The sequence below is a fragment of the Trichechus manatus genome, unplaced genomic scaffold, assembly GCF_000243295.1.
Source record: "Trichechus manatus latirostris isolate Lorelei unplaced genomic scaffold, TriManLat1.0 scaffold00097, whole genome shotgun sequence".
Classification (NCBI taxonomy): Eukaryota; Metazoa; Chordata; class Mammalia; order Sirenia; family Trichechidae; genus Trichechus; species Trichechus manatus.
The window spans coordinates 3,826,753-3,854,165 of NW_004444033.1; the positions used below are offsets into that span (position 1 = coordinate 3,826,753).

Consider the following 27,413-nt stretch of genomic DNA (forward strand, 5'->3'; position numbering starts at 1 on the left):
GGCCGCGGGGCGCAGGCGGGAGCGCGAGGAGGAGCGCGGCCGCCACCAGCCCTCCGCGGCTGCTGAGCCACTGCGGCCGGGCCGCCCCCTGCGAGCCGCTGCGCTACAACGTGTGTCTGGGCTCTGCGCTGCCCTACGGGGCCACCTCCACGCTGCTGGCCGGGGACTCGGACTCCCAGGAGGAAGCGCACGGCAAACTCCTGCTCTGGTCGGGTAAGCGTGCCGGAGCGGGTCCAGGGGCTGCGGAGGTGGGTGGGGTGGGGACTGGTGGAAAGAGTGGGCTCAGGCCTCAGCTTTGGAGAGGACTCTGGGAGAGTGAGAGAGACAGAGGTTAAAACTTTGGGGCAGGTTACGTGCAGGATGGGACCCTCGGTGATGGGGGAGGAGGAGGAGAAAGTGGAGGAGCCAGTCACAAAGGGCCTGAGCAGGGTGGGCGAGCAGAGGATGCAGGGGAACGAGGGACCGGGAGGAGGGGCGCCAAGCCACAGGGAAGAGCATTTTAAAGAAGAGGAGATGCTCCACCAAGTGCTATTCTGAGATTGAGGGCCTCGGGGATTCAAGGAGTTGTTTAGACCTTGGGGAAGAGACGGGGAAGTCGACTTGGAGAGGAAAAAGGAAAGAATGGGGGTGGAGGAGATTTAGGGATTTGGAGAGAGAAGAAGGTGGGGGAAAAGAATTGAGTGGAATCTGTGATGAATAATTAAAAGGTAACCAGAAAGTTTGGGAACTCTTGCTTTGGGAGACAGGAAGTCCAGATCTTGTCTTGCTTTTACATGAGATTTCAGTTTCCTCATCTGAAAAATTGGCATTCTGATCCTTGCCGGAGTTTGTGAAAGGATGAAATTATTGCACCAATTATTTGTTTGTTCTTTGGAAGTTTGGATTCTCAGGCTGGTCAGGGCTGCCGAAGGACCCTTAAGTCTGGGATGCAGAGGGCCTGTGGATACCTCCAGAGCCCTCTCCTCAGGGTGGGATTCTGGCAAGGCCTGAAGAACTGCAGACTGAACCCAAACAGGTCTTTCTTTAGCAGTGTGGAATGGATTGTCCTTACCTGCCCTCTTCTGGGCAGGGGACCTGTAGGTATTGGGGAAGGGATCTGGCCCTGTTGTTTCTGCTTCTGGCCAGTGTGATTCAGAGCTATCCTTGGAAAAGAAATCAAAAGCCAGGGGCAGACCTGGCAGCCTCCTTTTGACAGCCCTGGGGTGCCTCACTTCTCAGCTCAGCTGGTGAGGAGGGAGGGTGTATGTAGGTTCCCTGTCCCTGTCGGCTTGGCCATGAGACTTCTCAGGGCCTTTGCTGAGATGTTGGACAAGGCAGCATTATTATCATTGGTGCAGATGCCAGAGAAGGAATGTGGAGCATAGTATCCTGGTGGTGGAGCTGCAATCTTTTATAGGGATCAGATTGGAAAGTCAGCACATAGGGCAGAAATCCTGCGTAATCCACAGTATCTTAGAAAGTCCATAAATTACCCTAATGTGTAGTATATGTGATTTTGCTCATATATTCCTTTATGATATGTTTGTATAAATATATATAACATATATTTATGACATATAGTAGTGTATATAAGAAAGGAGTCCCTGGGTGGTGCAAATGGTTAAGTGCTTAGCTGCTAACCAAAAGATTGGGGATTCAAATCCATCCAGAGGTACCTTGGAAGAAAGGCCTGGTGATCTGCTTCCGAAAGATCATAGCCATTGAAAACCTTATGGAGAGCAGTTCTCCTCTGAAATGCATGGGGTAGCCATGAGTTGGAATTGACTCAATGGCAACTAGCTTGGTGCGACTATACATACAAAACAAAACATAATTTTAGTCTTTAAAGTTATGTAAATGCAAAAGAGCAGAAGACTTAAATAATAAAAAAGGACCACTAAAGAAAAGATGGAGCCCTGGTGGTACAGTGGTTAAGAGCTCGGCTGCTAACCAAAAGGCTGGCAGTTTGAATCCACCAGCCGCTCCTTGGAAACCCTATGGGACAGTTCTACTCTGCCCTATAAAAGAAAAGATAAACAAGGTTTCTTTGAACACCATGTGAAATAAGACTTGAGTTCAGGAACCAGCTGTATGAAAACCCCAAGTCTCAGCACAAGAATCTCAATGAATTCTGAGTTGTCCACACTATGAGAGGATATCTGTCGGTTTACTTATTTTTCGAGGGCCCACAGCTGGATTCTCCTAAGTTAAATGTGTGTGTGATACTGCCCCTGTGTAGGTCCCATCACATCAAGGAGGAAGGGTATGAACCTCTTCCAGCCCACATACCAGGGAGCCACTGCTGAGCAGTAAAGTACCTGAGTTAAAACTATATGCAGGTTTAAACCTCAGTAGCTCTGCCTCTGAGCAGTGAGCTCAGGTTCATTTGTTCCTCTGAGCTCTCCTCTGCCTTGCCTCCTCATCCCTCAACTCAGTCCTGTTCTCATGCGGTTGGACTTTTGCATGGTGGTCTATGAAGTAGGATCAGAAGCAGGAGTTGGTGTGGTGCTGGGTCAGTGAGTGGGTAGAGTGAACCCGAGCTACTTCTCACAGCCAGGTCTTCAGCTGGGAGCCCTTGGCTGGTGGTCTGTCCTGTCCTGAGGCAGTCAGCTTGATTTGGTGTTAGACATGGTCATTATCACTTGGCTCTTGGAGGTGGTTTTGTGGGTGAAAGATGAGGATGATCTAGGTTGTCTTTCTCGTCTTTCTCATATGTAAACTTTTAAAGGTAGAGACTTGGTCTTCACTTTTTTTGAAGCCTTAGAGTGCTGAGTACATGCCTCCCCTCGTTCACTCAATTATATTTTGAATGCTTGCTATGTAATATATATCCAAAAACCAAACCTCTTGCCGTCAAGTCGATTCTGACTCATAGCGACTCTATAGGACAGAGTAGAACTGCCCCATAAGGTTTCCAAGGAGCAGCTGCTGGATTCGAACTACTGACCTGTTGGTTAGCAGTGAAGCTCTTAACCACTGAACCACCAGAGCACCTGAATATAGCTATATATTACATATTGGGAGTCCCTGGGTGGTGCAAATGGTTAATGCGCTCACCTGTTGATTGAAAGTTTGGAGGATCTAGTCCACCCAGAGGCACCCAGAAGAAAGACCTGGCAGTCTGCTTCTGAAAAATCAGCCATTGGAAACCCTATAGGGTCTCTATGAGTCGGAATTGACTGGACGGCAGTGGGTTGTTTTTTTTTTTTAAACCCTATGGAGCACAGGTCTACTCTGACACACATGGGGTTGCCATGAGTTGGAGTCAACTCAATGGCAACTGGTCAGGCTCTAGGGGATATAAAGATGAAGACAGACACGATCCCGCCATCAAGGGGAAGACAAACAGACTATAGCAATACCTGTGAAAGGTATTATAACAGAATAGGGTGCTGAAGGAACACAAAGGATTTTGGGGAGCAAGGGAAGATTCCCCAGAGGAACTGACATTTAACCCATGACCAGAGAAGCAAGTAGGAATTCCTGGGCCAAGGGAGAGTTGGGACAGAAGGGCTAGGAAGAGGAGACAGGATGTAGAGGTGAGAGAGAGGGCTTGGTACTTTTAAAGAAGTGTAAGAATTTCAGTAGAACTGCATCAAAGTGTGTGAGGTGTAGAGTTGTAAGAGATAAGGCCTAGAGAGTTAGACAGTGAAGGGATCCATACCCCATACTGAGAAGTTTGGACTTTATCCAGAAGATAATGGGGAGCCATCAAAAGCTTTTAAGTAAAGGAGAGATGTAATCATATTTGCATTTCAGAATGTTGGCTTTGGGTGTCGTGTGAGGAAGCCATGGGAGGAGGGACAGCCTGGAGCCTAGGAGCTTGGTCAGGGGGTGGTTGAAGTGGCCCAGGTGAGAGATGATGGCGGTCAGGACTTGGGCAGCAGGAAGGAGGAAGGGGACAGATCCCAGAGAGTTTCAGAGGTAGAGCCAGTAGGGCTTGCTAATGAGTTGAATGTGGGGCACGAGTGGGCAGGAGGATCCAGGTTTCTGGCTTGGATGAAAGGTGGCAACATTTCCTTTCACTAAGAGAGAATGCTGGAGGAGGAACAGGTAGGAAGACAGCAGGGGCTGTTTTTGCCATGTGGATTTTTTTATTGTGGTAAAATGATAGTAACGAAACATTTGCTATTTTAACCATACAATTCAGTGACATTCATTACATTTGTCATGTTGTGCAGCCATCACCACTGCCCATTTTCAAATCTGTTTTAGCATCCTAAAGAGACAAGATACACCTGGGTGGTGCGAACAGTTAACGCATCTGCTGCTCACTGAAAGGTTGGAGGTTTGAGTTCACTCAAAGGCACCTCGGAAGGAAGGCCTGGTGATCTATTTCTGAACAATCAGTCATTGAAAACACTATGTAGCATGGTTCTACTCTGACATACCTTGGGTTGCCATGAGTTAGAGTCAACTCAGTGGCAACTGGTTTATACAGAAACTGTACTCCTTAAGTAGTAACTCATTTCCCCTTCCTCGCAGCTGCTGATAAACGAAACCAAACCTTTTGCTGTCCACTTGAGTCCGACTCATAGTGACCCTATAGGACAGAGTAGAACTGCCCCATAGGGTTTCCAGCGAGCATCTGATGAATTCGAACTGCTGACCTTTTAGTTAGCAGCTGACTTCTTGACCCCTGCACAACCAGATTTCCTCCAGTTGCTGGTAACCACTGATAAACTTTTGTGTCTGCCTTTGCCCGTTCTCAGTATTTCATGTAAGTCAGGTCATATAGTATTTGTTCTTTTGTGTCCATCCTGTAGCACGTATCAGAACTTCATTTCTCTTTATGACTGAATAATCTTCCATTGTATGTGTATACCACATTTTGTCTAACCACTCATCTGTTAATGGACACGTGGGTTGTTTCTCTTTTGGCTGTTGTGAATAGTGCTCCTATGAGCGTTGGTGTACAGTATCTGTTTGTGTCCCTGCTGTCAAGTCTCTCGGGTATATACCTCGGAGTGGAATTGCTGGGTCATGGGAATTCAATGTGTAACGTTTTGAGGAACTGCCAAATTGTTTTCCGTAGCGGCTGCATCACTTTACAATTCCACTAGCGATGATGAGGGTTTCAATTTCTCCACATCCTCACCAACACTTATTTTCCATTTTTCTCCTATTAGCCTTCCTAGTGGGTGTGCAGCCATGTGAATTTGAAGTGCTTGTGGCACAGTGGTTAAGAGCTCAGCTGCTAACCAAAAGGTTGGCAGTTTGAATCCATCAGCCACTCCTTGGATACCATACGGGGCAGTTCTTCTCTGTCCTGTAGGGTTGCTATGAATTGGAATCAACTCGACGGCAACGGGTTTTGTTTTGAATAGGACCTTTAAGTACAGATGCCCGGCAGATCTGGAAATATGAGTGGATTAAGAAAGGTGGCCACTGTGTGCCTCCTTGGCCAGAGAACTGAGGCTTTAGAAGGATGCCATTGGGTATGGAAGTTTCTAGATCAGGTTAGGCCAATTTCTAGGTCTGTATAGAACTCAGGTCTCTCCTGTATCTTTAAACTCTCTCCAGTTGGGCTTCTTCTATCAGTCAGTACCTCTCTCCGTTACAGCTTGCAACTTCCCCTCCCAGGCATTCCAAGCTGACCAGACAGACATAAAGTCCAGGCCATGGTCCAGCTTAGGCCAGATTGGATTTGGTAAACGGGAGAAAAAAAAGCAGAGAGGCCTGCAGCTGGTGAGGGCGACAGATCCCTGAGAGCCAGCACGTAGCCCTTCCTCACTGACTGCTGCTGTGCTCAGCGGGTGCACGTGGATGTATGGGCCCTGTCACCAACCAGGTGCAGCCAGTAGAAAGAGACAGAGAAACTGGGAAGGAATTTCTCGTTGGCCTCCCAGATGTGGAGTTGAGAGCTGAGAGGAGGACCCATGTTGCTAACGGTGGGTTATTTGCAAAGGCTGTTCAGAAAAAATTTCCTTACAGGTTTCTCAAACCTGACTGATAACTGGAATCGATTAAAACAATTTTTTTTCTTTTGGAAAGTAGAGACATACAGAAAAACACCCAGAGATCCATGCTTTCATTTCTGCTACAGATTTTTAACTTTCTTGATTGTGAAATATAACACATATACACAAAAATGTGTAAAACACAGATATTTATCTGTTGCCATCAAGTCAGTTCCGACTCAGGCTGACTCCAAATGTGTCAGAGTAGAACTGTGCTCCATAGAGTTTTCAGTGGCTGATTTTTTAAAAGTAGATCACCAGGCCTTTCTTTCGAGGATCCTCTAGGTGGACTCGAACCTCCAGCATTTCTGTTAGCAGGAGGAGCGCATTAACCGTTTATATCATCCAGGGACTCCAAACACAGATGTTCTCAATTGAAATAATTTTAAAATGACACCTGAGTTAAGAAACAGAACAGTGCCAGGCCCCCAGGACCCCCCTTGGCTTTTCCCCATCAAGCCCCCCTCCCTCCTTTAGATGATCTAGGTACCCGTCATCCTGGCGTTTTTTGACAGTCATTTCCTTGTTTTTCTCTATAGTTTTACCACCTAGGTTTGGAATCCCTAAACAATATATTTCAGTTTTGTATGTTTTTGAACTTTATACAAATAATATCATGCTATGTGTGCTTTTCTGTCTTGCTTATTTTACTCCACATTATTTTGTAAGATTTTCCATCTTATTGTAGCTCATTATTTTCATTGTTGAATTATATTTCATTGTATGAATATAATGAATATAACTCACTGCTGTCAAGTTGATTCTGACTCGTAGCGACCCCATAGGACAGAGTAGAGCTGCCCCATAGGGTTTCCAAGGCTGGAATCTTTACAGAAGCAGACTGCCACGTCTTTCTCCCATGGAGTGGCTGGTGGGTTCGAACTGCTGACCTTCTGGTTATCAGCTAAGCACTTTTAACTACTGTGCCACCATGGCCCCATTATGAAGATAGCACAATTTATTGATCCATTCTGTTATTGTTAAACATTTAGGTTGTCTCCAGTTTTTGGCCACTGTGAATAATAACATTACTGTAAGCATTCTTTTATGTATATTCTGGTGCACACGGCATTAAGTTTTCCATGCACAATGCAACGAAACGCTGCCCGGTCTTGCACCATCCCCATGATGGGTTGTAGATAGTACGGTGGAAACCTGTTTAGCATTATAGCAATATGCAGTCCACCACTGACAGATGGTAGTGGCTGCAGTTGAGGTGGATTGGCTGGGAATTGAACCTAGGTCCTCCTATATGGAAGGGGAGAATTCCACCACTGAACTACCAGCGCCCCCAGATACATACTTAGAGGAGTGGCATTGCTAAGTAATAGGGTGTGTGCACCTTCTGCTTTACTAGATAATGTCAGACTATTTTTCAAAGTGGTTGTACCAACTTATACACTCCCACTAACTGTGGCATAGAAAAGTCACCATCGCTGTATATGATTCCCATCGTGGTACTGTCAGCCCTTCAAATTTTTGCCAGTCTAGTAGCTATGCTGTGGTATGTATTTGTGGTTTTAATTTGCATTTCCCTGATTACTAATGAGGTTTAGCACCTTTTCAAATGCTTGCTAGCCATTTGGGTTTCTTTTGTGAAGTGTCTGTTCAGACCTTTGGCCCATTTTTTATAGATCCAGCTGTCATTTTTATAAGATCTGTAGAAGCTCTTTATACAGTCTGGATGTGAGTCCTTTATTGATTGTATGTATTGAAAATCTATTCTATTCTATAGCTTGCCTTTCATTCCTTTTATGTATCTTCTATTGAACAGTGGTTCTGAACTTTAAGGTACTCATTTAACTTTTCTTTTATGGCTGGTGCTTTTTTGTGTCTTGCTTAAAAAAATATTTTCCTACCCTAAAGTCATGAAGTTATTTTTATGTTATCTTTATAGATTTGCCTGTTAGTTGATTTTTGTACAAATCTAGTTTCACATATATTGACTCAACATCATTTGTTAAAAAAACGACATCTTTTCTCCATGACTGTGCCATAAATCAAGTGTGTGTGTGTGTGTGTGTGTGTGTGTGTGTGTGTATCTGGGATCTTTATTCTGTTCCATAGGTCTGTTTGTCTTCCACTTGCAAATATCATACACTTTTAATTACCGTATGTTTATAGCGTGGTTCTTAACCTTCTTTGAGCCGCAGGCCCTTTTGGCAGTCTGGTAAAACCTGTGGACCTCTTCTCAGTATACTGTTTTTAAATGCATAAAGTAAGACACATAAAACTTTTTTTAAAGCTCATAGGATTACAAAGGAAATGAATTATATTGAAGTACAGTTATCAAAATAGGAAAAAAATTGTGACACAATAATATATGTGCTTCTTTATGAATGCATTAAATAATAAGAATCTAGTGCAGGCCTACCAGTACCAATTGCCACTGAGTTGACTTCAACTCATAGACACCCATATGTGTTAGAGTAGAACTCTGCTCCATAGGGTTTTCAATGGCTGTTTTTTTTTGCTTTTTTTATTTTTATTTTTTTTAACTGTACTTTAGATGAAGGTTTACAGAGCAAATTAATTTCTCATTAAACAATTAATACACATATTGTTTTGTCACATCAGTTGCCACCCTCATGACATGTCAACACTCTCCCCTTCTTGATCTTGCGTTCCCCATTACCAGCGTTCCTGTCCCCTCCTGCCTTCTTGTCCTTGCCCCTGGGCTAGTGTGCCCATTTAGTCTTGTTTTGTTTTATGGGCCTATCTAGGGTGAACCTCAGGAGTGACTTCATTACTGAGCTATACAGGCATCCGGGGGCCATACTCTTGGGGTTTCTCCAATCTCTGTCAGACCAATAAGCCTGGTCTTTTTTTCTTTTTTTTTGTAAGTTACAATTTTGTTCTACATTTTCCTCCATCTCTATCCGGGACCCTGTTTCATGATCCCTGTCAGAACAGTCGGTGGTGGTGGCTGGGCACCATCTAGTTGTGCTGGACTCTGTCTGGTGGAGGCTGTGGTAGTTGTGGTCCGTTAGTCCTTTGGACTAATCTTTCCCTTGTGTCCTTGGTTTTTTCCATTCTCCCTTGCTCCAGACTGGGTGAGACCAGTGGAGTATCTTAGATGGCCACTCACAAGCTTTTAAGACCCCAGATGCTACTCATCAGTGGCTGATTTTTTGAAAGATCATCAGGCCTTTCTTCTGAGGCACCTCTGGATAGACTCAAACCTTCAACCTTTTGGTTAGCAGCTGAGCATATTAACTTTGCCCCACCCAGGGGCCCATGACCACTATAATCTTGAAGTGGTGATGAACATTAACCATATATGAAGATATCTGTGACAAAAATACCTGTGATTTCCATTTTGACAAAGTCACAGATTCCACTAACATTCCTGTTGTATGTTGCTTACATACATAATTGAAGGAAATGCTGAATTTTAGTTAGGTGTAATTTTTTTCCCGCCTAAGGTCATGGACCCCTGAAATCACTCCACTAATCTCTTGAAGTCTATTTTATAGTAGATCAGTATCTTGTAGAGAGTCTAAGCTGTTTTTGACCCTTTGTGTTTTAGTATAAAAATACTTATTGATGATATTGATTAGGATTGAATGGAATATATAGATTCATTTTTTAAAATTTGGCATCTTTACAATATTGAATCTTCCAATCATTGAACATTTATATATTTCTGTATATTTAGGTCTTCTTTCATTTTCTCAATATTTTTTACAGTTTTCTACACAGAATTCTTACATATTGTTTACTGGATTTACTTGTAGAAACTTGATACATTTTATTCTATTGAAAATGGTAACTTTGATACTTATTTCACTTCTGTTTGTTACTGGTGGATAGAAATACAATTGATTTTGGATCCAGTAAACTTGCTAAATTTGTTTTACACACGTAGTCTTATTATTTGTGAATAATGATAATTTTGTTTCCATCTTTCCAAGCCTTTATCTTTGATTTATTTTTATTGCTTTACCTCCCGAGTTAAGACCTCCAGTACAGGGTTACGTAGAAGTAATAACAGCAATGTCTTTGACTTGTTCTGGATTTCAAAGGGGAAGCTTTTCTACCTTTCACCATTAAATATGATGTTTGCTGTAAGTTTCTTATAGTTCTACTTTCTCAGATTAAGGATATTTTCTTCTATTCCTAATTTGCCAATTCCTCTTTTTATCATGGATGAATGTTGAATTTTATCAGGTACTTTTCCTGCCGCTACTGAGATAACCATATACTTTGCTTTGTCTTCTTTAATCTATTAACATGGCAGATTTGCATTGACTGAATTTTCTAATGTTAAACCAATCTTAGAGTAATAGTTCTCAAACTTGACTGATAATCCAAAGCACACAAGCAAAAAATCTTTTTAAAAGTCTAGATCAAATTGTGGCAAATGTTATTTTAAAAATCTATGACTATAAAAAACGCAGACTAATATTGTTACACCTGTGTACCTATTTTTTCTTTTTACTTCATGTCTTATTAAAATAAAACAATGCTGATCAAGTTGATGGCCCCTGTCTTTGCCTTTGCAGTTTTATTCTCGTCTCTCTTCTGGGGAGCTCTCCCTGTCCTAGTAAGTTGTATATTTCCTTATTTTTTTAAGCTTAGTTAGCTTTTATAAATAGGTAGTACATACACCTAGTATAAAATATAAGAACTACATGCTACAACATGGATGAACTTTGAAAACATTATGCTGAGTGAAGTAGGTCAGGCACAGAAGGACAAATATGGTGTGATCCCACTTACATGTAATATCTATAATAGGCAAGTGTATAGAGACCAAAGTCTATTACTGATTTCAAGGGGAGGGAGGGATGGAGGAGGAAAGGAGGACTCAATGCTTAGGGGACACTGAGCTTCTGTTAAGGGTGATGGAAAAATTTGGGAACTGACAAGGGTGATGGTTGAACAATATGATGAACATAATTAATGTCACTGAACTGTACATGTAGAGATTATTGAAATGGCAAATGTTTTGTGACATTTGTATTTACCGCAATAAAAAACTTTTTAATTAAGAAAAAGAAAAAAAATGCAAGAGGAACAAAAGTTACGTCCCTCCACTTCTGGAGCTATGCTGTAGAATCTATATGCTGAGCAAATAATCCAAGAAGCTGGACTTTATGAAGAACAGGGCATCAGGATTGGAGGAAGACTCATTAACAACCTGCGTTACGCAGGTGACACAGCCTTGTTTGCTGAAAGTGAAGAGGACTTGAAGCACTCACTCATGAAGATCAAAGACAGCCTTCAGTATGGATTACACCTCAATGTAAAGAAAACAAAAATCCTCACAACTGGACCAATAAGCAACTTCATGATAAACGAAGAAAAGATTGAAGTCAAGGATTTCGTTTCTCTTGGATCCACAGTCAATGCCCATGGAAGCAGCAGTCAAGAAATCAAAAATGTATTGCATTGGGCAGATGTGCTGCAAAAGACCTCTTTAAAGTGTTAAAAAGCAAAGGTGTCACCCTGAGGACTAAGGTGCTCCTGATGCAAGCCATGGTATTTTCAATCGCCTCATATGCATGGGAAAGCTGGATAATGAATAAGGAAGACTGAAGAAGAATGGACAACTTTGAATTATGGTGTTGGCAAAGAATATTGAATATACCATGGACTGCCAGAAGAATGAACAAGTCTGTCTTGGAAGAAGTACAGCCAGAATGTTCCTTAGAAGTGAGGATGGCAAGACTTGCTCTCATGTACTTAGGCCATGTTGTCAGGAAGGACCAGTCCCTGGAGAAGGACATCATGCTTGGTAAAGTAGAGGGTCAGCAGAAAAGAGGAAGACCCTCAACGAGATGGATTGACACATCTGCAACAATGGGCTCAGACATAGCAATGATTGTGAGGATGGCGCAGGACGAGGTACCTAACATTTCTGAAGCTACCCATTTCCACTCCCCAGCTGTTTCCGCTCTCCAGAAGCAACCATCAATACCCTTTTAGAGATATCCAAAACCCGTTGCCGTCAAGTTGATTCTGACTCATAGCAACCCTATAGGACAGAGTAGAACTGCCCCATAGAGTTTCCAGCGAACACCTGGTGGATTTGAACTGCCGATCTTTTGGTTAGTAGTCGTAGCACTTAACCAGTATGCCACCAGAGATATCCAGCATATGTATAAATACAGACGTGCCCTAATCTTGTCCCTCCAGACAGTAGCATGCTCTGCTAACTGTTCTGCATTTGAGTATCCATTTAACAATGGATACAGATAACAGTGTATCTTGGAGATCATTCCATTTCAGTGCAGATAGTCCCACCCTGAATACAGTTCTATTATAATGATGTATAATAACTCATTTAATTGATCTCCTGTTGCTGGATAAGCAGACTGTTTCTACTCTTTTGTGATTACAAACAATGCTGCAATGAATAACCTTATATATTATCTTTGTGAACATATGCAGTGGAATTGCTAGGTTAGATTTTTATAGATAATGTCAAATAGTCTCCACAAGTGTTTACTCATTTTTATTCTACCAGTCATCTATAAAAGTGCCGGTTTCCCTCACACTCTTGTCAGTATAGTCTTTCCAAATTTTTTACCTCTACTGCTCTAAAAGTTAAAAATGATACCTCATTGAAATTTTATTGCATATTTCTTTTATCATAAGTGAGGTTGAGCGTCTCTTTATGTTTTTGCTTCGGTGTAATCTGTTCTGTTTGTGCCTTTTGCTGATTGTTCTATGTTGTTGGGTGCCATCCAGTCGATTCCGACTCATAGCGACCCCATGTGACGGAGTAGAACTGCCCCATAGGATTTTCTAGACTGTAATCTTTATGGAGAGAGATTACCAAGCCTTTCTCCTGTGGAGCTGCTGCGTGGGTTTGAACCACTGACCTTTCATTTAGGGTTGTCTATTTCTTATAGGATTGTTATGAGTCAGAATTGACTTAAAGACCATGGGTTTGTTTTTTTTTTTCTTTTCCCGGGGGTGCTGGTATTTTTTATGAACTTAGAAGCTTTGTGCATATAAGGAAATTAGCTCTTTTCCTGTGATATATATTGGAAATACATTTTCTCAGTTTGTTGCTTTATGATTGTGTTTGTTTTTACTCTGCTGAATTTATCTATTTTTCCGACGTCTTTTCTTTAAGCCTTTTATTTCATAGCTTTTTGGTTTTGTGTTGGATTTCAAAGGGCCTCCTCCATGCCAAGGTCTAAAAAACCATTTCCCGTGTCCTCTTCTAGTACTTAAATGTTTATTTTTTTAATTAATAATATAATTATTTTTGATCCTATCTGGAACTTATTTTGATGTAGTGAAGGGGTAAGGATCCAACTTATTTTTTTTCTGGATGCCTCCCTAATCATCCTTTAAGATTTATTTAATAATCTGTCTTTTCCTTGGGGAGTTTTTTTTAAAGAGCCTGAAATAGAATATTTATTTAAATGAAAAGAAAGAATGAAAACAAATTACAAAATTTTAAAAAGCTGATGATTACCATGAATATCACAAAATCCAGAAAAATATTTTTATTAATATTTTTATTAATTGCCTGATGCTCCTGTAGAATACATTTTACTCTAGGGAGCTCCCCCCCCCATTTGAAATTTATTGTCTAATAAACATACAGTAAAGTTCACTGTTTTGGTAGTAGCGTTCTATGAGTTTTGATAAATGCATAGAGTTATGTAAATGGCCACCATGATCAAGATACAGAACAGTCTCATTACCCCCAAATATTCCCTTGTACTGCCCTTTTGCAGGTAAACCTCCCACCCCACCCCCTAGCCCCTGTCAGCCATCTGACCCGCTCAGTCAGAAATTCTGAGGGTGGACCCTCGTCTAGAGTGATAAAGGTTCCCCTAGGTGATTCTCATTTCAGCTTGGGAACCGTTGCCTGAGGATATTGCTTCTTGCGTCGCAGAAATTTGCTCTCCACCCCTGGAATTGCTCCGTCTGTCAGAATGAGAGTTGGGAGCTGTAGAAGGCCTCTGACAAGTAATAACTGCTTACACTTACTGAGTGCCTACTCTGACAGGTACTCTGCTAAGCATACTTAATGTGTTATCTCAATCTTTACAATAGTTCCATGAGGTAAATCTATCACCCCCACTTTACAGATGAGGAAACTGAGGCTGGAGATAGAGATGAAGTAATTTTAATTTGCCCAATATCATACATCTATGAAGTGGGAGAGCCAAGATTTGGACCCAAAAAAAAAACCAAACCCATTGCTGTTGAGTCAATTTCTGACTCCTAGTGACTCTATAGGACGGAGTAGAACTGCCCCGTAGGGTTTCCGAGGAGCAACTGGTGGATTCGAACTGCCAACCTTAGCTCTAAACCACTGCACCACCAGGGTGGCTAATTGCAGCGCTCATGCTTCTTATATATTGTTTCTAGGTGCTGTAGAGTTGGGTTTTTTTTCCCTTAACTTTATTGATCATTATTTATTTATATTGTGCTTTTGGTGAAAGTTTACAGCTGATGTTAATTTCTCATAGAAAAATTTATACACATATTGTTTTGTGACATTAGTTGCAATCCCTACAATGTGACAGCACACTCCTCCTTTCCACCCTGGGTTCCCTGTGTCCATTCAGCCAGTTCATGCCCCTTCATGCCTTCTCATCCTGCCTCCGGACAGGAGCCGCCCATTTGGTCTCGTGTATCTGATTGAACTAAGAAGCACACTCCTCACGTGTATTATTTTTTGTTTTATAGTCCTGCCTAATCTTTGTCTGAAGAGCAGGCTTCGGGAATGTTTTTAGTTCAGGGTTAATGGAGCATCTGGGGGCCATAGTTTCAGGGGTTCCTCCAGTCTGTGTCAGACCATTAAGGCTGATCTTTTTATGTGAATTTGAGTTCCGCTCCACACTTTTCTCCTGCTCCGTCCAGGACTCTCTGTTGTGTTCCCTGTCAGGGGGATCATTGGTAGTAGCCAGGCACCATCTAGTTCTTCTGGTCTCAGGCTGGTGGAGTCTCTGGTTTATGAGTTGATTTTTGATTCATAGCGACCCCGTGTGACAGAGTAGCACTGCCGAATAGGGTTTCCTAGGCTTGATCTTTAAAACAGGAGCAGATCACCAGGTCTGTCTCTCGCAGAGCTCCTGGTGAGTTTGAACCACCGACCTTTCAGTTAGCAGCCGAGCGCTTAACCATTGCACCACTAGGGCTCCTTCCTTATATATAGTTGTTGTTGTGTGCCTTGGAATTGATTCTGACTCAAAGCAACCTTACAGGACAGGGTGGGACTGCTCCATAGGGTTTCCAAGGCTGTAGTCTTTACGGGAGCAGATGCTTATATATTACCTCCCCCTAACCTGGCCACCTGACAGTCACCCATGTTGGCAATCACCTCCTCAGAAGCTTATCCTAATACAGCTTCCTGCTTGGGAAATGGGTGTTCTTAGAGCAGGGGTGTTTTACAGAATGCAGAGTGAGCCCAGCTACTAGGGCATGCAGGGTGGAGGCCTGGGCTGGGGCAGGGGTGCTGGGAGGCCTGGGCCTGTTTCTGCCTTGTTGACCACGCCTTTCCTCCCTCTGCGCTGGACAGAGCCTCCTCTGTTTCTCTCCATCTGATTTCCTGTTTCCTCCTCTGGCTTTGGAGTACCTGGCTTCTCTGACTACCTGTTCTTAAGCTCCCATCTCTTCTCTTTCTCACCTCAGCCTGGTAAGAGGAATGAGGGTTCTGGGGGTCTGGGCGTGGGGCAACCCGCTTCTGGTGCATGGACTCCATGAGGGGTGGGGCCCACCACCCTCTGCCCCCTAGAAGAGGGCTGGAAGGTTTAAGAAAGTGCCTGAAAAGGGAAGACTACCTGGGGCTCTCAGCCAGAGGTGCTGCCCCTCCCTAGCGGGCATTGGGAATGATGTACACTTTAATTGGGTTATAATGTGCATATAGAAAAGTATACAGATGATAAGTTTGATTTTCACAGAGTGAGCCCACCCATGTAACCAGTACCAGGTCATAAAATAGAACATTACCAGCAGCCCAGAAGTTCTTCAGGCCCTCTCCTGAACGGGCTCTACTGGCAGGACCTAGGAATGCTAAACGCCCTGCAATGCACGGGACATTCCTGTGATGCCTGGGACAGCCCTGCAATGCATGAGACAGTCCTGGGATGCATGGGACAGCCCTGCGATGCACAGGACATTCCTGCGATGCACAGGACAGTCCTGGGATGCATGTGACAGCCCTGCGATGCACAGGACATTCCTGCGATGCATGGGACAGCCCTGCAATGCACAGGACATTCCTGCGATGCATGGGACAGCCCTGCAATGCACAGGACATTCCTGCGATGCACAGGACAGTCCTGGGATGTACGGGACAGCCCAGCAATGCACAGGACATTCCTGCAATGCACAGGACAGCCCTGTGATGCACAGGACAGTCCTGCAATGGGTGGAACAGTCGTGCAGTGCATGGGACAGTCCTGTGATGGGTGGAACAGTCCTGCGATACATAGGACAGACCTGGGGTGCGTGGAACAGTCCTGCAGTGTGTGGGACAGCCCTGTGATACATGGGACAGTCCTGCAATGTGTGGGACAGCCCTGCAGCACAGAGAATTGGCCTGCCCACATGCCCTGGTGAGAAACACTGTGCCTGACAGCTCTGAGCAGTAAGGGGCTGTGGTGTGGCAAAGAGAGCTGCCCGGGGTCTGGAGGAACAGGGTGGGGCTGTGTCTGTGGTCAGAGTGAGGAGGGGTCTTCACCCCAGTGCGTCCACGCTGTTGCCACCACAGGCCTCCGGAACGCCCCTCGCTGCTGGGCGGTGATCCAGCCCCTGCTGTGTGCTGTGTACATGCCCAAGTGCGAGAATGACCGGGTGGAGCTGCCCAGCCGCACCCTCTGCCAGGCCACCCGCGGCCCCTGTGCCATCGTGGAGAGGGAGCGGGGCTGGCCCGACTTCCTGCGCTGCACCCCTGATCACTTCCCCGAAGGCTGCCCGGTGAGTGCTCTGTGGGGGCGAGGCCTGGGCTGCGGGCCAGACAGTACCAGGCATGGGGCAGGGTCCAGCGTGGGGCAGAGCCAGGGCACCGAGAGCCTATCTCCTGGGGCCCCGGGTCCACGACTGTGGAGTCCACAGGCCACAAACCGAACTGCAGCTCATGGGCTGGGTCAGTCTCTAGAGATTATCTGTTTATTTATAGAAAGTGACTTGTGTCCAGCAAATATATTTTGAGCTAGGTGTTGGGGAGTTACAGGAGTCCTGGATGACAGGATCCTGTCTGTCCTCTAGATGGTTATAGTGTATTTGGGAGTCAAGGCACACACGTAGAACAGTGAGAGACACCAAGACGGGGTGTGATCTCGTTCTAGGTGGTAAGGGATAGATCACAAATAATGATGATGATTATTATTTACTACATGCCAAATGCTATTATAAGCATTTTGCATATTCATTTAACCGTAAATAACACCATGAAGTAGATACTGTTATCTTATAGATGGGCAAACCGAGGTACAGAGAGGTCAAATAGTTTGCCCAAGGTTACACAGCCACTAAGTAGCAAGGCTGGAACTCAAATCCTGAAGGCTGTCTCCAGAACCTCTCGTTCTGAGCCCCACTCCCCCTCTTGTGCTGTCTCCCCTTCCCCGATGCCAGAATGAGGTGCAGAACATCAAGTTCAACAGCTCGGGCCAGTGTGAGGCTCCATTGGTTCGGACGGACAACCCCAAGAGCTGGTATGAGGATGTGGAGGGCTGTGGGATCCAGTGCCAGAACCCGCTCTTCACAGAGGACGAGCACCAGGACATGCACAGCTACATCGCCGGCTTCGGCGCTGTCACGGGCCTCTGCACGCTCTTCACGCTGGTCAGCCAGGGCATGCCATAGCGGGCGGGCAGGGCCCAGGGGAGAGGCCACAGGGGACAGGAGACCCTCGGCCTGTAAAATGGGAGGGGAGCCCAGCTGTCAGGGAGAGAGGTGGGATCTGAGTGGGGGTTCCCAGGGAAGGGTCATGATAAGGGGAGTCTGGGAGTCCTTGGGTGATGCAAACGGTTAAGCGCTGGGCTACTAACAGAAAGGTTGGTGGTTTAAATCTTCCCAGAGATGGCCTTGGGAAAAAGGCCTGGTGATCTACTTCTGAAAGATCACAACCATGAAAAATCCTACAGAGCACAGTTCTACTCTGCACACATGGGGTTGCCATGAGTCAGGATTAATTCAGCTGGCAACTGTTTTTTTTTTTTGTTGCTGTTGTTGTTTTTGGGTCAGACTGGGACATCTGAGGCAGCAGAATAGCCCTAGCCCACAGAACAGGCCCCACTTCTCTTCTCTAGGCTACGTTTGTTGCTGACTGGCGGAATTCGAATCGCTACCCTGCAGTTATTCTCTTCTATGTCAATGCGTGTTTCTTCGTGGGCAGCATTGGCTGGCTGGCCCAGTTCATGGATGGTGCCCGCCGGGAGATAGTCTGCCGGGCAGATGGTACCATGAGGCTTGGGGAACCCACGTAGGTGTCTTGGGAGCGCAGAGGTGAGGGTGGGTGAGAAGGGCTGCGGTGTGTGTTTAACACAGAAGGGGGCGGTGGACCTGTGTCTGAGGTTTCAGTGTAGGAGTTCCGCTCTGCCTCCTTGTGCCCAGGGTCGCAGCGTTTCGGTTTCAGCGCAAGGACTTTGGTGGTTTGCATCTGTTCAGAAGGGCATCTTCTGTATCCTCTTCGAATCTGACCTGGGTCCTGTCTCCTAGGGGACCTCCAGACCTTAGAAGCCAAGGCTCTGGGGACAGGGTAGGAGGCCTGGTAGCGGGAGTCCAGAATGACCTCCCCAGGTGACACCTTCCCACATGTCTGCTCAGCTCCAACGAGACCCTGTCCTGCGTCATCATCTTTGTCATTGTCTACTACGCCCTGATGGCTGGCGTGGTCTGGTTTGTGGTCCTCACCTACGCCTGGCATACCTCCTTCAAAGCCCTGGGCACCACCTACCAGCCTCTCTCAGGCAAGACCTCCTACTTCCACCTGCTCACGTGGTCACTCCCCTTTGTGCTCACTGTGGCCATCCTCGCTGTGGCCCAGGTAAGTGACTGGGACGGGCTAGGGGCCTGAGTAGGATGGGCTTGGGTAAAGGGCCTGTGACCAACTCTGCCTCCCCCTCTTCCTCCTGCAGGTGGACGGGGACTCCGTGAGTGGCATCTGTTTTGTGGGCTACAAGAACTACCGATACCGCGCTGGCTTTGTGCTGGCCCCCATTGGCCTGGTGCTCATTGTGGGAGGCTACTTCCTCATCCGAGGTGAGTGGAGACCAGCCCAAGCCTATCAGGCAACAAAAATGTACAGAACACCTGGTACCTGTAGATAGGAACTAGGACTTCAGCCAGCCCATATGGGCCTGGGTGCGGATGAGAAGGAGGCACCCTCTCCAGGTGGCCACAGCACCGCGGACAGCTCAGTGTGGGACCAGCCCCTTTGTGCTGGCCAGAAAAATGTGTCCCTTTCTCCAGAGCCTTGTGCCAGGACTCGCAGCTCAGTGAGTGGAGCTTGGGTGGGCTCCAGCCCCAGCCACCCCCTGGCCAGGTGCTCTTGTGTGGAGACCACCCAGAGAAACCTCCCTGGTTCACGTGGACCAGCTCAGGGCCTTTGGTCATGTGTATGGGGGTGTGTGTGTGCACATGAGTTTTGTGTATACTCCCCAGTCTTCTGGGGCTCAATTTCTCAGCTCTCCACAACACACACAGTTTTCACCTCACACACAGATTGCTTGTTCCCTAGTTTCCCCGTCTCCATCTGCCACCTCCACAGTAAGTCTCGGTATCCGCGTAACTGTTTGTGTTGGTTTTGTTTGTTTTTGTAAACCTCACCCTGCGTTCTCGGCCTTCTTTCTGATCAGCCACCTCTTGTCCCTCTTCATGGCGGTGTGTTTGAGTCTCTGATGTATGTTTTGTATCTCTGCTGTCCTGTACGGTGGCCACCAGTCACTTGGGTCTCTTGGGCACCTGAAATAAAACTAGTCCACACTGAGCTGTGCTTGTAAATGTAAAATACCCACCGCTTTTCAAAGACTTAGTACCAAAAAGAGACTGTAAAATAGCTTGTTAATATTCGTCATATTGATTACATGTTGAAATGATAATACTTTGGATATATAGGGTTTGTAAAATACATTAAGATTCATTTCACTTGTTTCTTTTTACTTTGTTAACGTGGCTACTAGAAAATTTAAGATGATGTGTGTGGCTCACGTTGTATTTCCACTGGGCAGTGTTGTTCTGGAGTCTGTTTCATGCTTTTTTTGTCAGAACAGCTTTCACCTTGAAGCCTTATTTAGGGTGGCTGGGCCAGGACCGAGGCTCCCTATTTCTTCTCGACTGGCCGTCAGGGCTGTGTTCCAGTCACCCCAGTCCATGGCAGATCTCCACGAGGTGGCTCTCCATTTCTCCAGTGTCTCTGGTTCCCCAAGCTTTAAATCAGCACAGGAGTAACCAGACCCAGGACTTCAGGGCCATGGGAACCCCTCCCCTCACACACCCATCCCAGGCGTATGGCCTCACACCCCTTCTAAGGTCTGTGGTCTCCCTATGTTCAGGAGTGATGACTCTGTTCTCCATCAAGAGCAACCACCCTGGGCTGCTGAGCGAGAAGGCTGCCAGCAAGATCAACGAGACCATGCTGCGCCTGGGTGAGTGGGCCGGAGGTCCGGGCCAGCCCAACACTGCCTCCTCCGGGGGTTGTGGACGTGCAGGCAAGGGTCTGGGAGGCTACAGTGAGTCCGTGGGGACAGTTAGCAGCCATGGGACAAGGGCCTGGTGTGTGTGTGTGTAGGTGATGGGTGGCAGTGGCAGCTCAATAGAAGAGAGCTTTCTCAGGTAGAAGAATTCTGGAGTTCATCCCAAGACTGCGTCCTCATGTTCCCCTCCCTGAGTCCTCCAGTTGCCTTGGTGCCCTTCTTGCCTTGTTTTGGGCAGCACAGCTCTTGAACAGAGCCCAGTGTGAATTAAACCCTGACTCAGCTCAGCTGTCTTTCAGGCCCCCATCTGGCAAACACTGTCCTCCCCACTGCTGGTCCGATCCCTGGGGTGCTTGGTAACCTGCCGTCCTGCCCCTATCCCTCCACAGGCATTTGTTTCTCAATGTATTCATAATATATGTTATGAAGAAAATAAAAGCAAGTTGTAGAGTAATGTTTCTAGAATGAGCTCATTAACACAAAGAAAGGCAGTTTCTCTCTCTATGAACATTTGTTTGTATGAGCACAGAGAAAAGGAAATACGGCAAATTATCAACGTGGGTGGGTTCAACTGAGGGAGGTGGGATTTGCTGTTTCTTTATATACCTCTGTATTTTTTCATTTTACACACAGAACATGTATTCCTTTTGTAATTAAAAAATAAAAATAAAGAGTTTGAAAAGCAAAGTACTCAGAGAAAGCACGCAGACCTTCTGATTTAATATAAAGCTTCTAGATCATGACCAGAACCTTCACCAAAGAGGACATACAAGTAGCCAACACACGTGAAAAGATGCTCACGATCATTAGCCATTTTAAAAAAAAAAAAAGTTGCCTTCAAGTCGATTCTGACTCATAGTGACCCTATAGGACAGAGTAGAACTGCCCCACAGTTTCCCCATGGAGCGGCTGGTGGATTGAACTGCCAGCCTTTTTGGTTAGCAGCCAAACGCTTAACCACTGCACCACCAGGGCCCCATTAGCCATTAGAGAGACGCAAATCAAAACTACAATGAAATACCATCTCACCCTGACTAAAATGGCACTGATTAAAAAAAAACAGATAACAAATGTTGGAGAGGATGCGTAGTGGGACCATAAAATGGTACAACCACTGTGGAAAATGGTATGGCGCTTCCTCAAAAAACTAGAAATAGAATGATTTAATAATCCCGCTCCTAGGGATATACCCTGGAGACCTAAAAGTTCTAACACAAACCAACATAGGCACTCCTGTGTTCATTGCAGCTTTATGCACAATAGCAAATAAATGAAACAACCGGCCCGTTAACAGACTCCTTGCTGTTGAGTCAGTTCCAACTCATAGTGACCCTGTAGGACAGAGTAGAACTGCCCATAGGGTTTCCAAGGCTATAATCTTTATGGAAGCAGACAGCCACATCTTTCTCCCAAAGAGCAGCTAGTGGGTTCCAACTGCTGACCTTCAGGTTAGCAGCCAAGTGCTTAACCACTGCGCCACCAGGGCTCCTTAGAAACAACTGAAGTCGCCATCAGCAGATGAATGGATAAGCAAATTGTGGCACATACATACAATGGAATACTACACAACTGTAAAGAACAATGATGAGTCTGCCAAACTTAACATGGATGGACCTGGAGGGCATAATGCTAAGTGAAATAAGTCAAGCATATGAAGGCAAATATTGTATGATCCCTCTTTTATAAAAAAACAAGAACAGATAAATATAGAGAGACCAATAACAGATAAATATAGAGAGACCAATATTCATTGGTGGTTATGGTTGGGGTGGGGGAGGACGCTTTGGATCGTAGAGACTTGTTATCTTTGCTGATGGGAAAAGCGGCACCGAACGTGGATTTGTGAGTACAGCATAACCAAAGTAAGTGTTTGAGCACATACGGACAGGTATAGACACAAAGAGAATGTGAACGTATTGTGATAAATGTAACTAATGTCAGTGAACAATTTGCGTGGAAATTGTCAAATGAGAACCTAACTTACTATGTAAACTTTCACCAAAAACTCAATAAAAAATAAAAATAAAGCTTCCGGATACCAGAAGATGAGCCCATTGATGGTACACCATCCTACACTGAGCACATTACTTGGCACACCAAACCAAACCAAACCCACTGCCCATCAGTTCCGACTTATAGCAGCCCCATGTGTTTCGGAGTAGAACGGTGGTCCATAGGGTTTTCAATGGCTGCAATCTTTCAAAAGTGGCAAGCCAGGCCTTTCTTCTGAGGCACTTCTGGGTGGATTCAAACCACCAGTCTTCCAGTTAGTAGCCCAGTGCTCAATCATTTGCACCACTGGGGGACTCCTTGCGTGGCATGTTCTTGTTGCTGTTTCATCTGTAAAACGAAGATAATAATACCTACCTGATAAAATTGATGTGAAGATTAAATCAGATAAGATAGAAAGATGCCTAAAACCCATTGCCGTAGAGTCAATTCCGACTCATAACAACCCTATAGGATAGAGTAGAAGTGCCCTATAGGGTTTCCAAGGTTGTAATCTTTACAGAAGCAGACTGCCACAGCTTTCTCCCATGGGGCGGCTGGTGGGTTCAAACCACTCACCTTTCAGCTAGCAGCCGAGCACTTACCCACTGCACCACTGGGCCCTTGCTTGGCACATAGTAAGTGCTTATTTGCTGAATGAATGAGTGAATGAATGAATGACGTGGAGTTATCCCATGCTGAATTTGAAAGAAGTGCCTTTTCTATAAGTCCACTTCTGGAGAAATTGTTTTGGCCTCCACAGGCATTTTTGGCTTCCTGGCCTTTGGCTTTGTGCTCATCACCTTCAGCTGCCATTTCTACGACTTCTTCAACCAGGCGGAGTGGGAGCGCAGCTTCCGGGACTATGTGCTGTGAGTGAGGGCCCGGGGCTCGGAGGCAGCAGTGGTGGTCCTGGAGCCACAGCTGTAAGGGAGAGCCCCTCTTCCTCTGTTCAAGAGGGATCATTCAGATCCCCTGCCTCAGACAGCAGATTAAACTGGCTGTCTTGCTCTGGGTGCCCAAGACATCATTTGCCCTGTAATTTGCCAGACATGGCAAACAGCCTTCAAGTCTGTGCTCAGCTCCACCCTTCCCTCTGCATGCCCATGGCTTGTATTTGTAACTGTTAGGAAGCCATTTGATGTTTTGGCTTCCTGGCCAACTCTCTGTGAGCCACAGAAGTTGCCGTCTGTAATTTCATATGTGCTCATTTACATATTGTAGATCCTTGCACGGGAGGAGTTACGTCTCTACCATAGTTGACAACATGTCGTGTTTGCTAGCTTTGACTGTGCTTTGTTGTGTCACAGAGAAGATGAGTCTGAGAGAGTAAGGCGTCTGAACGGCCAAAAGAAGTGCAGCAAACATCTGCTGTTACCATGGGTAGCATTTAAACCAGTTGCTGTCGGGTCGATTCCAATTCACGGCGACCCCCATGTGTGTGTGCAGAGTAGAACTGTGCTCTATAGGGTTTTTAAGGCTGTGAACTTTCGGAAGCAGATTGCCAGGCCTTTCTTCCAAGGCACCTCTGGGTGGGTTTGAATCACCAACCTTTCAGTTAGTAGTTGAATGCTTAACCACTTGCACCACCCAGGGACTCCTGGAGCATTTAAGATGCTCATTAAAATTGACACTGGTCCTCCTCGTCCTGACTGCTTCAGGCTCTCAGTGGTCCCAGACTGTAGGGCAGTGGTTCTTAGCCTTGGCTGTGCATTGAATCCCCTGCGAAGCTTTAAAACATAGTGAAGCCTGGGTGCCTCCTCCAGAGATTCTGATTCAATTGTGTAGGATGGGGCCCAGGCATCAGTAATTACTAAAAGTTCCCCGGTGATACCAATGAGCAGACAGGGCTGAGAATCAGTGACGTGGGGCTTTGCTCTTTCACAACTCTTTAGAAAGTCTTTGGATTGTCTGGGTACATACCCACAGGGTCCAGAAAGCCTTGTTTGTCTGCTGTCCCTCACCACAGATGCCAAGCCAACGTGACCATCGGGCTGCCTACCAAGAAGCCCATCCCAGACTGTGAGATCAAGAACCGCCCGAGCCTCTTGGTGGAGAAGATCAACCTATTTGCCATGTTTGGCACTGGCATTGCCATGAGCACCTGGGTCTGGACCAAGGCCACGCTGCTTATCTGGAGGCGCACCTGGTGCAGGTGGGGTCAGCTGCCAGCCCCTTCTGACCTCCCACCTGACTCTCCCAGCCACAGCGTCCCTATCTTTAGGCCTTGTTTGGTCCTGCTTCTCCCAGCACCACCTGGGGAGTTAACTGAGCTGCCTAAAGCCCTTCTCTGCGGCTCACCACTGCCCCCTGGTGACACCTCCTTCCTTGGGCGGACTGAAGCCAAGTGCTGATCCCCCTGCCAGCATCTTCTAAGAGTGAAAGGATTTGAGAGCCGGGCACGCAGGAGCCCTGCATTCCAGGCCCACTTCTTTGCAGAGAAGGCCTCTGTCCCTCAGCATTCTTGAGGGACTGGAGACCCTCTGGGGCCTCCTTCCCTGGAGGGAGTGGAGTCACTGCTTTCCTAGGACTGCTGGCAGTGGTTGCTCCTCCACTCCCCCTCCCGACACTCTCTCTCCTCTCAGGCTGACAGGGCAGAGTGATGACGAGCCCAAACGGATCAAGAAGAGCAAGATGATCGCCAAGGCCTTCTCCAAGCGGCGGGAGCTGCTGCAGAACCCTGGCCAGGAGCTCTCCTTCAGCATGCACACTGTCTCCCACGATGGGCCTGTGGGTGAGCTTCTGCCCCCTCCCCACCCACCCAGGCTGTTGTGGACATGGGGCTGTATGGAAGGCTGTGGGGAGTAAGGCACTACTGTCTCTCTTTCTCTCCTTCTCGGCTCCTAGGTCCCCTCCTGTCCCCCAGCCACCTTTCCCTTCTCTGTATTTCTTAACTTTCTTTCCCTGGGTCTGCTTGCTGGTGCTTTTTTTTTTTTTTTTTCCCAATTGTGAAAATATATACAACATTTGCCAATTCAGTGTTTTTCGTGTGTCCAATTTAGTGATAGCAATTACATTAATCAGCAGCCCTCACCAGTAATCGCTGCCAAATTTTCCATTGCTGTAAACAGTAGCTCACGGCTTTCTCATCGGTAACACCCCCTTCCCCCTCCTCCCACCCTGGTGCTTTGGTTCCAAGAGGGCTCGCCTCTCTCACCCTCTTCTCCCGTCTTCTATGGTTGCTCTCCTGGGGCAGAGTAAGCCAGGGTCTCGGGAACTGGGTTTCTGGCCCTTCTCTTCAGATTCAGAACGGGTCGAGATTACTGTGATACCAGGGTGAGCTTTCTGTGTGTGGTAGGGTGGGAGGGGTCGTGGGAGGAGGTCCATGGTGCCAAAGAAAGGCGGTGCCACTGAGGGACTGTGCAGTCAGTGTCCTTATCCTTTCCTCCCCATCCCCACAGCGGGCTTGGCGTTTGACCTCAATGAGCCCTCTGCAGACGTCTCCTCTGCATGGGCCCAGCATGTCACCAAGATGGTGGCTCGGAGAGGAGCCATACTGCCCCAGGACGTGTCTGTCACCCCTGTGGCAACTCCAGGTATGAGGATTTGGGTTTCTATAGGAAGGGGGGCTCTCACAGGGGGAGGAGGAAGGAGAAGCCCTAGAGCTAAAAGAGTAGGGGTTCTGAGGAGATGGCGCGGCATGGACAAAGCTGGGGCCCAAGCTCATGTTCTGTTCTCCCACTGCCACCGCCAGTGCCGCCAGCAGAGCAAGCCAACCTGTGGCTGGTGGAGGCCGAGATCTCCCCAGAGCTGGAGAAGCGCCTGGGCCAGAAGAAAAAGCGGAGGAAGAGGAAGAAAGAAGTGTGCCCACTGGGGCCCCCCGCCGAGCTGCCCCGCCCCACACTGGGCCCTGCCTCCAGTGCTGTCCCTCGGCTGCCTCAGCTGCCCCGGCAGAAATGCCTGGTGGCTGCCGGAGCCTGGGGAGCTGGGGAGTCCTGCCGACAGGGAGCCTGGACCCTGGTCTCCAACCCCTTCTGTCCAGAGCCCAGTGCCCTCCAGGACCCATTTCTGCCCAGTGCCCCAGCCCCCATGGCTTGGGCTCAGGGCCGCCGGCAATGTCTGGGGCCCATTCACTCCCGTACCAACCTGATGGAGGCAGAGCTCATGGACGCAGACTCGGACTTCTGAGCCTGGAGAGCAGGATCTGGGACAGGAGATAAGAGGAGCAGTTGCTGTTCCGAGGCACTTCTTCCTCCCTGAGAGCGCTTCCTCAGGATCTGGTCTTCCAGAGAACCCGAGGGCCCAGTGCCCTCCTGGGAGAGGGGCTCGAGGCAGCAGGACTGTGGGAAAGAGCCCTGAGGGGCTGCATCTCCACAGTTGGGACTCACCAAGGGCAGCGCCCTGGCACTCAGGGTCCTCATTTCTGCACCACTGGCTGGAGCTCTGTCTCCGGTCGGGTCATGGAACATGCCGAGCTTGTGGTGGGGCAGGAATGGTGGAAGCAGGGGTGACAGCACTCAAGTGGGCTGTGGTGGCCAGGCAGGTAGCCAGGCCTGTGTCCAGCAGATGGGGGCCAGCTGCCCTTTTCTGGGCCAAGTGGGGCCCTTTCTGGCGCTCTCAGACCAAAAGTTGGTTTATTGTGTCATTAGCCCTTTGTCTAAGAGGGGCAGGGCTCTCTTCTTCCTCATCCAGATGGCTGTAGGACTGGGAGCGTCTGCTCCCATGCGGGTTGTAACCTCTCTTGGGAGGTGCCCAGCTGGCCCTACCCCAGGCCAGTAACTCATCCTCCCCTGTCCTACACCCTCCTTCCCCATTTCAGTTCACCCAGGCCAACATGCTCATGTTTCCTGTTTGCTGATAAGGACCCAGAGCGGCAGCACTCCCCGTCCCTCACCCCAACCCTCTGCTGCTGGGCTCCCTATACAGAGAGAGC

At 47.0% G+C, this 27,413-nt stretch overlaps 1 protein-coding gene across 1 annotated transcript; it reads left to right on the forward strand.

Annotated features, from left to right (window-relative positions):
• Positions 1-2: 2 nt before the first annotated feature.
• On the forward strand, positions 3-26,668 carry SMO (smoothened, frizzled class receptor; the record flags this gene model as incomplete). The annotated part of the gene is made up of 12 exons (XM_004382701.1): positions 3-213; positions 16,627-16,832; positions 17,490-17,699; positions 18,167-18,339; positions 18,684-18,903; positions 18,995-19,118; positions 20,411-20,503; positions 23,304-23,412; positions 24,510-24,695; positions 25,126-25,274; positions 25,942-26,076; positions 26,235-26,668. Coding segments are annotated over 12 exons (2,250 nt in total), but the record flags the coding sequence as incomplete, so codon positions are not given.
• Positions 26,669-27,413: the final 745 nt, after the last annotated feature.